Genomic DNA, 12,176 nt, shown 5'->3' with positions numbered 1-12,176 from the left:
CGTCCATTCTTGTAGCCGCCACCACTTCCTGTGGCAGTGAATTCCAAGTGTTAATCACTCTTTGGGTGAAGAAGTACTTCCTTTTATCCGTTCTAACCCGACCGCTCAGCAATTTCATGGAGTGCCCACAAGTTCTTGTATTGTGAGAAAGGGAGAAAAGTACCTCTTTCTCTACCTGCTCTTTCCCATGAATAATCTTGTAAACTTCGATCATGTCACCCCTCAGTCGTCATTGCCCCTGGAGAAAATGGAGATCGGTGCCCCTGGAGAAAATGGAGGCTTTGGAGGGTGGGCTCTATGGCACTGCACCTCACTGGAGACCCTGCCCTCCCCAGGCTCCACCTCCAAATCTCCCAAATCCCTACCCTTCCCCCCACCCCCTACTGGTAACCAGGTAATGCGCTGGAAGTCATGTAATTGCATCACCAACAACATGGGACACTCTAGTATTTGGGCAAAAACTCTATATGGCACATACTTTTATTGCTGTGGCAGAACGGGCCCGCGTCAGCTATCAGACCCCGCTCTGCCCACCCCTCCTTTGCCTGACCTGGCACCTGAAGGGGCAGTTTTTCACCACTGCCTCCGGGTATTGCTGCCACCACTGTCCCTGTCTTGGACTCTGGTTAGGCGGGACAGCCTGCTAACCTCTCACTGATGTTGCTAGGAACCCACCTTATGGCTTCCTGGCAATCTTCTATATACAGGCATCTTAACAGTGAGCTGAAGAATCAAAATAAAGGTGGATAATAAATCGCTCCCTCTCCCCCTTCTCTACACGGATGCCCTGCCTGGAGGGTCTGCAGGGCAGGCACAGGACTTGCTCTCACTGGAGGAGGTTAGATTAGCCCCACTCCCAACATGGCCCCTCTGCCTCCTCCTGCAGTCTCCAGCCGACGGCCTGACTGGCTCCAGACCTCAGGCAGACAGACCTCAATTCTCCCAGACTGGCTTCCCGCCCAAAAGCTCCACTATATCCAACAGCCCTTCCCGCCCAGGAAGTGGCTCTCCCTCCCGCAGCATTCTGGGGCAGATCTCCTCACAGCCTTGATGGCCTTCCTGTCCTCTCTAGGGAGCTGCCCTCTGACTGCTGGTTGGAGACGGGGGGGGGGATTGAGGAGGAGACTAGGCCCAGGCCTGCCTCAGGTTTCATGGTCCCCTCCTGTCTGGCCCACCCCCACTTAAACACAGGCATAAAATGGTGTTTCTCCACAATTACCATAGACTTTTTGTCCAAACACCATCATGTCCTGTATCACTGGTGACGGGATGATGTCACTTTCGGGTTCCCAGGTCTGGGCTGGAAAATACCTGGAGACTTTGGGGGTGGAGCCAGGAGAGGGCGGGGCTTGGGGAGGGGAGGGGCCTCAGCATGGCCCAATGCCAGAGAGCCCACCCTTCCAAGCGGCCATTTTCTCCAGGGGAGCTGATCTCTGCCGGCTGGAGACCAAGTGTAAAAGGGGGAGATCCCCAGGCCCCACCCGGAGCCTGGCAACCCTACATCCCTTCTGCTGTGTGCTGAAGGCAAAGTCATCCCGTTGCTGGTGACGGCACTGCCACCCTGGCCCAGGCCTCGCCTCACCCCCAGTAAGTCCCCTGCCGGCCAGCTGATCAGGCGTGGGGTGTTGGTGGTGGCTGGGAGCGGGGGATCCCCTGCCCCGGGGGATCGGGACCTGCATGGCCTCGCTGGATCACCACCCTTTCAGCCTGCAGTTGCCATCCAGACGACAGCTTGTGTAAAGAGAGAAGGACTGTAGGAGACTCTGACAGGCTCCAGGAGCGGCTGCCGGCATCGAGAGAGCAGGAGCAGGCTGGGAGCCAGGCACGGGGGCAACAGCCCTGCTCCTTTGGCCCTCCCCCACCACCACCCTGAGACCCTCCCCCGTGCCCGGGAGCTCAAGAGTCTGCCTGGCTCCTTGGAAGTGCGCGGGTTGCCCACTAGCAAGCTGGGGGCCGGAGATCCCCCGGAATGACAGTAGATCTCCAGACTGCATGGACTGCTTCCTTGCTTGCTTATTTCTTCAAAACATTAATTCTGCTTCCCCTGGAGGAAATGTCTGCTTTGGAAGGTGGACTGTATGGCATTACACCCTACTGAGGAGGAGGAGGAGGAGATTAGATTTATACCCTGCCCTTCACTACCCAAAGGAGTCTCAGAGAGGCTTACAAACTCCTTTCCCTTCCCCTCCCCACAACAGACACCCTGTGAGGTAGGCGGGGCTGGGAGAGCTCTTGACAGAAACTGCTCTTTTTTTCAAGAACACCTCTTGTCAGAGCTACGGCTTGCCCAAGGTCGTCCAGCCAGGTGCACATGGAGGAGTGGGGGAATCAAACCCGGTTCTCCCAGATTAGAGTCCGCGCACTGAACCACGACACCAAACTGGCATTATACCCTGCTGAGGTCCCTCCCCTCCCCAAACTCCACCCTCAAATCTCCAGGTGTTCTGAACCCAGAGTTGGCAACCCTATTGCTAGCTCAGGGTTGGGTAATTCCTGGTGATTTAGAGGAGAAGGAGCCTGGGGAGGGCGGGGCTTAAGCAGGGGAGGGGCCTCAGCAGCATATAATGCCATCGAGTCCCCCCTCTGGCGCAAACGTCTCCTCCTGGGGAGCTGATCTCAGCCGCTGTCATTCTGGGGCCTCTCCAGTTGGGAGCTGGCGAGCCTAGAAAGGGCTCCGGTGCTCTTGTGGTGGGCAGCGGCCGACAGACCTCTCCTCCATGCATTGGTCTTCCACTATGTGTGTGTTCTTAGCAGGCGGGAAATTGTCTTCCAGGTATTTTATTATTGAAGCTTAGTTTAGGAAATGAGTTGGGAGAAGCGGGGAATCGAATGGAGGTCACCCCCAGGGTCCTCTCTACCTGCACACCACACGAAAAGGGAGAGGAAAGAACAGGAAGACTAAACCAACTTTAATCCCAATGAACGTTGCCAAGTGGGCTCTAGTCCTCGAGATTTTATGCTGGCACGGGAGAGTCTTTGAGGTGCCTCAACTTCTCCCGTTTCTGTTTCTTCGGATAGACCAATGTGGCTCGTCCTCTGGGATTATGGCCAAGAGGAGAATGTGGAAAGGGATGGGCAAGTGAGGAGCAGGGGTCCCCGCTGCATCCCCACCCTTCCCCGGGCTCTGTCTTTTGTTTCCACCTCTGGCTGCACGGGGAGGCTTTCTCCTTGACAAAGTCCCAGTGGTGCAGTGGGACGTTTCCGTTCCCGACACTTGGCTGTGTGGGTGCTACGAGGCTTTCAGGACTGAACTCCCAACCTGCCTGCTCATTGATCTGGAACAGTTTGCCTCCAGCAAAAATAGAGAAACGTACAGATTAAAATAGATGAATGCATGAAGGGCTGCACAGACTGCTGATGCCGCCTCGGCAGCTTCTGCAGAATTAAAATGTTGTGCAAAGGGAGGGTGCAAGACGAGGGGTGGATACAACGAGGAGCGAGCATCTTCACAGGAAAGGCCTTTCACAAGTCAAAAGAGAGAAGCAGAAAATGCCAAGGGAGAGATTTGTAACCGGTGTCAACTGAAACAGTCACACAGATTTCGGTGGACCTCTGCTGAGTCCCACCTCTTAGAAGTGATTGGAACGTATTCTGGTGGTTGAACACAGGGGTAATTTCGTAGAAAAAGAGGTGCAGGAGCTCATTAGCATAACTCATTAGCATAACATTTGCATATGCCACACACCCTGACATCACTGGAAGTGTGTCAGAAGGCAACACCCACCACTCAGGCTCCACTGGACTGTTTTGGATTGCTAGCTATTGGGGGGAGAGGAACGTGCAGATCTACCCTCACAGAGGAGGGAGAGCTTGTACCTGAAGGCGGGCCGGGGGGGCTCTGCAACTTACCTGGCTGCTTCTTGCTCCTCGTGGCCCAACTGAGGGCTGCTGGGAGCAGGGGGTGGGGCTTGTTGCATGCCCACCCCCTGGGCTTCTTATTGCTGGAGCTCCATTCCTGTGTGCTCCCGCAGGAAATGACCCCTGGTTCTACATGAAGCCATAATCTGATTTTAACCCTCTACAAATCTATGACGACACAATCAGATTTATCAATAAGACCAGGTGTTCTGGGCTGGAGACTATCTCCTTTTTAGCCCACACTTCTTACCAGGAGCTTAGGCCTATCACAACAACCTTGTGAGGTAGGCTAGAAAAAGTTATTTGTGTGTGTTACAATCCTTTTCATCAGCAGGAGCCCGTATGGTTCTAGGAACGGCCAGTTGAGACTCAGCCAGGGCTACTCACTCTGGGCTGGGAAACGGCTGAAGCTCTGGGGGGGGGGTGGAGCCCAGGGAGGGTGGGGTTCAGGGAGGGGAGGGGCCTCAGCCAGGTATCATGCCAGAGAGTCCACCCTCCAGAGCAGCCATTTCCTCCAGGGGATCTGTTCTTGGCCGTCCGGAATCCAGCTGCCCTAGCAGGAGATCTCCAGGTGCCACCTGGAGGTGGCAACCCGAGACTCAGCAGGTTCTGGCCTGCCTTGACTCTGCAGGTTTCCCTCGTCAACCCTGCCCTTCATAGGGCTGCCACGTCTGGTTTGGGAGATTCCTGGAGATTTGGGGGTGGGGCCTGGGGAAAGTGGGACTGGGGAAGAGGAAGGGCCCTCGGCAGGGGTTAATGCCCCAGAGCCCACCCTTCGAAGTGGCCGTGTTCTCCAGGGGAAGTGATCTCTGTAATCTGGAGATCAGTTGCGATTCCAGGAGATCTCCAGGTCCGACCTGGAGGTCAGCAACCCTAGCCCTTCGGATTTGGTCGCTCTGCTTCAGGAGGAGAACCAGGAGAATCCCAAAGCGCAAGGGAGGGATACATCTCTCTGGTGACCGGCGCCACCGACGGAGGCCCAATGTGGCCCTGTGCTTGGTCTCAGATCAACGTTCAAATCGCCCTCAGCCCCAAAGATCAGTGGGGCGCACTTGGGTGAAAGTGGCTGTGAGGATACATATATGGGAGGGGGGGGCGTGTGCTTCAGAGGCAGGACAGGATCAGAAGGTAATATGTGGTTGCTGAATAGGGTTGCCAGCCCCCAGGTGGGACCTGGGGGTCCCCCGAAATTACAGCTCATCGCCAGAATACAGGGATCAGTTTCCTTGGGGGGGAAATGGACGCTTTGGAGGGTGGACTCCGTGGCATCATATCCCACTGAGGGGTCCCTGTCCTCCCCAGCCTCCACCCCCAAACCTCCAGGAGTTTCCCAGCCTGGGTCTGGCAAACTTGTTCCCCCCGCATCCCCTCCTGGTGGCCGGGGGGACCTGGCAGCCCTCGTGCTGGGGAGACTTTCTACAACCAGAGTAGTAGTAGTAGTAGTAGTAACAACAACAAGAAGAAGAATAAACAAGAAAATTGACACAAATGTCACTGAAGGAGAGGGCGAGTCAGAGAAAGGGTTGTTACAGGGAGTGGGATTTCTATTTCCAAAATTCACATTTTTAGCTGTAGCTCTCTTGATCTCTTCCTAAAGACCAAAAAAAAAAAAACTTTTTTGAATTGTCTTTGAATTTCTCTGTCATTTGCACCTTTTATTTATTTGTTTGTTTGTTTTGTTCAATGTCTATCTCGTCTTCCGGTGAGCAAGCTCAGGGCAGATAACATCAGCAGAAGATCCAGACAATTTAAAATATCCGTTTGGACAATAATAGTTACAACAGTTGATTGGCAATAATGTCTACTTTATGTCACCCACCCCAGAGTGCTTCTCTAGCAGGAGAACAGGAAGGTGTGGGAAGACAGCGCTTGCCTCTGAGCAGCTACAGAGTGGCCTGCTGACGCTGTGCGGACCCTCCCTCCCTGCCCCTCCTCTCTGCAGACCTCTCTCTGATCAAAAATGGCACTGCTTAGAAACAGACTCCAAATCCCCCAAAACAGGACAAGAAACAGATTGCAGGATTTTAGAGAGAAATGGGATAAAGAGGAATTAAAAGTATCATAGCCCTAGATTCCCCTCCCCCCCCCCCCCCCCGGTTTTTTTCACACTCATTTTCACTCAGTCTTACCCAGTGCTTTTTTTGGTAGAAAAAGCCCAGCAGGGACTCATTAGCATAATAGGCCACACCCAACAACAGGAACTCATTAGCATAGCCGGCAACACCCCAACTTCACAGCTCATTAGCATATTAGGCCACCCCCCCATGCCTTCCCTTAGCTTTCCCAGGCACCCCACGGCTGCGGGGAGCCTGGGAAAGCCCCCCTTTGAGGGGAAGGGAAGGCAGTTTAAACTGCCTTCCCTTGGCTTGCCTGGGTGCCCCGCGGCTGCAGGGAGCCCAGGCAAGCTGGCCCTTGGACAGGCCGGGGAAGGCACGGGGAGGCATTTAAATGCTTCCCCAATCCTTCCAGCCCCCCCGGCCTGCCTGCCTTGAAGTTGCTGGGTGGGGGGGGGTCACTCTCCAGGCCTTCCCTCCGTAGCCATGCACACACGCAGTACACCAAACTACCCTGCTGAGGTCCCTCCCCTCCTGAAACTGTACCCCCACGTCTCCAGGAAATTCCCAGCCTGGAGTTGGCAACCCTATCTATTCAAACACAGGAAAGTCGGTCTGGGAGGCGTCAGAGAGCTGTGGCTCCTGCCCCATGGCAAGTGGACAGGCAGATCCCAGGCCAGCTCAGAACCCAGCAGTGTTTGGTCAGACCTCTCTCTCCTTCCACCATTTGCAATCCGATGGAACTCAAAGCACGTCATACCCATTATGTCAAACATGGCAGTGACCTGAATGGGCCAGGATCGTCCGATCTCGTCAGATCTCAGAAACTAGGCAGGGTCGGCCCCGGTTGGTACTGGTGCGGGAACTGGTCTCTAGAGATCACTTACAATCCTGGGAGAGCTCCAGGCTCCGTCTGGAGGCTGGCCGCCCTGCGTGGAACAAACAGACTTTCGGAAATTCCAGGAAACTCTTCCTAGAAATGTTGAGACCAAAATGGCTGCTGCCAGAGGTTCCAGTCCTCTGTTGGTGATCAGGTTGCCAACTCTGGGTCAGGAAATTCCTGAGTGTCTGGAGATGATGGATCCTCGGGAGGGCAAGGTCTGGGGAGGAGAGGGACCTCAGTGCGGTACAGTGCCAGAGTCCCCCTTCCACAAGGAGCCATTTTCAGCCAGAGGAGCTGATCTCTGTCATCTGGAAATCAGTTGTAACTCTGGAAGGTCTCCAGGCCCCACCTGGAAGCTGGCAACAATGATTCCCAGCATGGCCTTGCTCCATGGCTTAGTAACTGGTGCATTGATGTGATTTCAAAACTGAACAAAAGACTGATTGGGGGGGGGGTCAGTTTCCAGTCCCAAACTGAGGTGTCTGCAAATTAGAATACAGTAAACCAATAGAGAATGAAGATAATAATCACGCCCCCCCCCCCCGAAATACATTTTACAGAATTAAACGCTTTTACACATACACTCTTGCTCACATGCCCAGCTACAGCTGCAGAGAGCCGACCCAGTGGAAGCCTTGCCAGCCTCCAGAGACTGGAGATCTCCTGGACTCTCCTGGAATGACAACTGATCTCCAGACTACATAAACTGCTTGTTTGTGTGTTTGTTTGTTTAAAGCATTTATTCCATGTCTCCTGGAGAGTATGGCTGCTTTGGAAGGTGGACTGCATGGCATTCCTCCCTTTTGAGGTCCCTCCCAGTTTGGCGCAGTGGTTAGGAGCGCAGACTCTAACCTGGGAGAACTGGGTTTGATTCCCCACGCCTCCACATGCAGCTGCTGGTGTGACCTTGGGTCAGTCACAAGTTCTCTCAGAGCTGTTCTCTCAAGGGCAGTTCTCTCTCAGAGCTCTCTCAGCCCCACCTCACAGGGTGTCTGTTGCAGGGAGGGGAAGGGAAAGGGGTTTGTAAGCCGCTCTGGGACTCCTTCAGGGAGTGAAGGGCGGGGTATAAATCCCAACTCTTCTTCTTCTTCTTCTTCTTCTTCTTCTTCTTCTTCTTCTCCCCTCCCTAACCCCCCCAGTTCCCAGTCTCCACCCTCAAATCTCCAGGTATTTCTGAACCCGGAGTTGGTAGCCCTGCTGACAGTGCCCGGGAAGAGGCACATATGCAACTCTGCTGATCTCACGATGGCAATTCAGAATTGTGAAGGGTGAAACCTTCCTCCCTTAAAAAAAAAATCAATTTGGCCGACATGTTTTTATGAGCCTACCAGGAGAGCTGTATAAAACAAGCAATCCTGTCTAGTCAAGGATGACAACTGCTAGAACCAATATAGAGAAATGTGAAATTGTTCAGTTGTTTTCCTTTCCAACTTATTTACGCATCCAGGTCTACAAGTAAATTACACATGCCTTGTCTGACATGATTTGTAACACAGTTGAGAAGAAGACCCCCCCGCCACCTGGATGTTACAGAGATTCCTACGCCAGGCTGAGAGCTAAGGTTGCCAACTCCCAGGTGGTGGCTGGAGTTCACCTGATATTACAACTGATCTCCTGGCGACAGAGATCAGTTCTCCTGGAGAAAAGGCTACTTTGGAAGGTGGACTGTACGGCATAGTACCCCGATGAAGTCCCTCCCTTCCCCAACCTCACCCGCCTCAGGCCCCACCCCACAAATCCCCATTTATTTCCCAATCCAGAGCTGGCAACCCTCCTGAGAGCATTCGCACCTGAATGTTCTTGGACCAGGTCAGCCGGAGTCAGCCCAGTTGGAGGCCGAGTCTTGATCTTGTGTTCAGATACTTTTGACTCGGAAAACATGTGTCCGAGATTAGGATTCCCAGTCGTCACGCATTAGTGCATAGAGAGCAAGCCACAACATAAATCACAATACCCCTTTTCTGAGGATGAAAGATAACGCCTAGGACATGATGAGCACTTGGGGGGCTTCCATAAGGGAATCACTCGCAGCTGCAGTTGCCAAGCTCCAGGCGGGACTTGGAGATCTAGAATTACAACTGATCTCCAGATGACAGAGGTCAGTTCCCACAGACAAAATGGCTGCTCTGGAGAGTGGACTCCATGGTATTCTGCGGTGGTCCCCCCCCCCCAAAGCTCCAGGAATTTCCTGCCTGAAGCTGGCAAGCCTATTCCCAGCCTTCCATGTGGACCACTGTATGTTATCATTGCCAAAGACAAAATGACCTCCTAGATCCCTCAACATTTCAAACCTGTTCTTCTTTATTATTTCTTGCAATATCCCTCTGTTAACAGTTTTCATTATATCATGTTAAACATGATAAAGTTCCTGTACATTGATCTGTCAGTGGCACAACACTTTATACATGATTCTTGGAGTCAGCAAAGAATAATTTTTATAACCTACAAGAATTGCTTAAAGAAATTAGAGTCTGAAAGGTCACAAACCCCATCCACCACAAGGTTACCTATGCTGAAGCCCATTGAGGTCATTGAGCTTAATTGCAGCTGGCTCTTGTTCCAGATGTCATCCAAAATCTTATAGACAGGCATTGGCTGTTGCTTCTCACCAGCATCCCTCTGTTTATGGAGTGTTCCATCTCACCCAGGCAGCAGGACTCCCTCCAGTCTCAGTAGAAATGAGTAAGATCCTTCAAATGACTAGTGATTGCCCCTAGAGTGTTATCCCCCCCCCACCTCTTTGAGTGCTTCTAAAAAGGGGAAGGGCACCTACCCTAAATAGTGAATAGGTTTAACAAACAACATGCCATGGACTTGTTTGCACCCTTGTCATTGAATGTTTTGCTTAGTATTATTATTATTATTATTATTATTATTATTATTATTATTATTATTGATCATTTCGTAGACAAAGAAGTGCAGGAACTCATTAGCATAACTCATTAGCATAGCTTATTTGCATACGCCACACCCCCTGACATCACCAGAAGTGTGTCAGAAGGCAACACCCACTGCTCAGGCTCCACTGGACGGTTTTGGATTGCTAGCTATTGGGTGGGGGGAACGTGCAGATCTGTCCTCACAGAGGAGGGAGAGCTTGTACCTGAAGGTGGGCTGGGGGGGCTCTGCATCTTACCTGGCTGCTTCTTGCTCTTCGTGGCCTGACTGAGGGCTGCTGGGAGCAGGGCGTGGGGTTTGTTGCATGTGCCCGCCCACTGGGCTCCTTACTGCTGGAGCTCCGCTCCTGTGTACTCCCACAGGAAATGACTCCTGATGATGATGATAATTATTGTTATTGTTATTATTATTATCTCAAGGGCTGTTGCTCAGTCTAAGAGGTTCTGCTTTGCATCTCCAATTGAAAGGACCAGGTAGAAGGTGATGTGAAAGACCTCTGCCTGAGACCCTGGAGAGCCGCTGCCAGTCTGAGTAGACAATGCTGACCTTGAGGGACCAAGGGTCTGACTCAGTACAAGGCAGCTTAATGTGTGTACTTTTGGGCGATGGGGCCATGGCCCAGTGGTACAGCATCTGCTTGGAACAGGGTTGCCAACTTCCAGGTGGTAGCTCGAGATCTCCCAGTATTACAACTGATCTCCAGGTGACAGAGATCAGTTCCCCTGGAGAAAATGGCTGCTTCGGAAGATGGAGTCTGTAGCACTATAACCTATTGTGGTGCCTCCCCTCCACAAACCCTTCCCTCCTCAGGCTCCACCCCCAAAATTCCCAGTTATTTCCCAACCTGGACCTGCAACCTTATCTTGGAATGCAGAAGGTCCCACGTTCAATACCCGGAACCTCCAGTTATTGTGAAAAACCTCCACCTGAGATCCTGGAGAGCCATTGCTGGTCTGAGTAGACAATACTGATCTTGATGGACCAAGGGTCTGATTCAGTAGAAGGCAGCTTACAAACCCTTTTGCTTTGGACTACATACTTTGCGTCCCACCAAGCCAAGCCACACATGGAGGCTCCTGAGGGGCAGGATGAGCCCTCCTGTTTTTGCAGGGTTGTTTTTTTTTTTGGTAAAACTGAACTGCCGTGGGCCACCACTAATCATTGCCACACTGTGTTTGGCTTGATCGGTTGCATGGTATGCAGGCATGTTGATTTTCTGAAAGACATATTGGCAAGGGACCGTTCTGACAGGTGCTAATGTTGTCTTTGCAAAGCAACTTCACCGGTTCTTTTTGTTGTTGTTCTTTTGAATGCTTTGAGGGCCAGAGATCTTCTCTTTGGTTCCTCTTGCCCTACAGTAGTGGGATTACACTGTTGAAAGGGGGGGGGAGAGAAAGAGAGAGAGAGAGATGCAGGAAAACAAAAGCACTTCATTGTGGGACTGAAATCTTTTGTATGTATTGTTATTTGCAGTGCATGCCAAGACAGTCATGGGCACAAGAGCCAAGCGGGCAAGCTAATTAAGTATATAAAAAATGTTAATGTTTAAACAGCCTTATAAAGGAGCATTGGAAAATCTGCAAGATGAGCGAATATCTTATAACTTCTTCCGCAGGTGCGAGGATAGCTACAAGCCATGGACTTTCTGTCCTGCTTCTTGTTTGTGGCTTTGTGAAGGATGCTTTGCTTTAATCTAAAAAGTGCTGACTTTTTCCAATATCACTTTCTCTTCTTAAAGCAAAGAGCAAATCGCCTGTAAAACCTACGGAGCGGACTGCAAAGTTGACCCTAACTTCCAACCACCACCCTGCACCCAATGTCCTCTAATTCTCTACACAAAAGGAGCACCTTCGTCAGGACACACACAAAAATATAAAATAAAAACAAAACATTAAACACATTTTTTAAAAAAGGAGAGAAGAGGCAATCCGGTTTTCTTCATTTGTGACTTTCTTTGGAACATTATCACTAGTCTTTTCCCAGGAGGGGAACTCGCATGGTGTATTCGAACACTGCTCGGCAGGACAACGCATTTCTTTTCTTCTTCTTTTTTGGATCAGTGAAGGGAAGCATCAGATCTCCTTGACTGTTCAGGGGTTGACTGCCATCTTTGGCATTATCACAACTGGATGTTTGCTTTTGTACTTGGAAAAACACTCCTCTACGCAGAAGGCAAAGAGGGCCCGAAGTCCTCTCAAAACTCCAATTGTAAACTTGTCCGCCATACAAGACATACCACAACGGCCTCGCCTCACAATGGATGGAAATGCACTTTTGTGTGTTTGGAAAGTTCCTCTCCCCCCCCCCCCCCAAACTTAGATGGCAAATCTGTCAAGAATTCAAAACTCCTAATCATACAGATGGACTGTATTTCTGGGGGGCAAGCAAGACAGTGTTGAAGTCTCTCTTGGACATTCTTCTCTGCATTGATTTTTCCGTCCTGGTTTGGTTTTCTGACTTTTGTTCCTGTTTGAGAGTGGCAG

At 51.5% G+C, this 12,176-nt stretch overlaps 1 protein-coding gene across 2 annotated transcripts in view; it reads left to right on the top strand.

Moving 5' to 3' along the window:
- The window catches only part of VSTM2A (V-set and transmembrane domain containing 2A), a 49,341-nt gene extending 37,821 nt beyond the window's left edge, over nt 1–11,520 (top strand). Inside the window, exon 5 of one of the 2 annotated variants that reach the window (XM_015420421.1) lies at nt 11,432–11,520. In XM_015420421.1, the coding sequence (XP_015275907.1) occupies nt 11,432–11,520 (89 nt within the window). Of the gene's footprint in view, nt 1–11,308; nt 11,386–11,431 lie in introns of those variants that run through there. The other variant, XM_015420422.1, reaches the window with a different exon arrangement.
- Nucleotides 11,521–12,176: the final 656 nt, after the last annotated feature.

This window comes from Gekko japonicus, unplaced genomic scaffold (assembly GCF_001447785.1).
Source record: "Gekko japonicus isolate JY-2015 unplaced genomic scaffold, Gekko_japonicus_V1.1 scaffold381, whole genome shotgun sequence".
Lineage (NCBI taxonomy): Eukaryota > Metazoa > Chordata > Lepidosauria > Squamata > Gekkonidae > Gekko > Gekko japonicus.
Note: the sequence above shows the minus strand (reverse complement) of the source record. Positions and strands in the feature narration are given on the sequence as shown.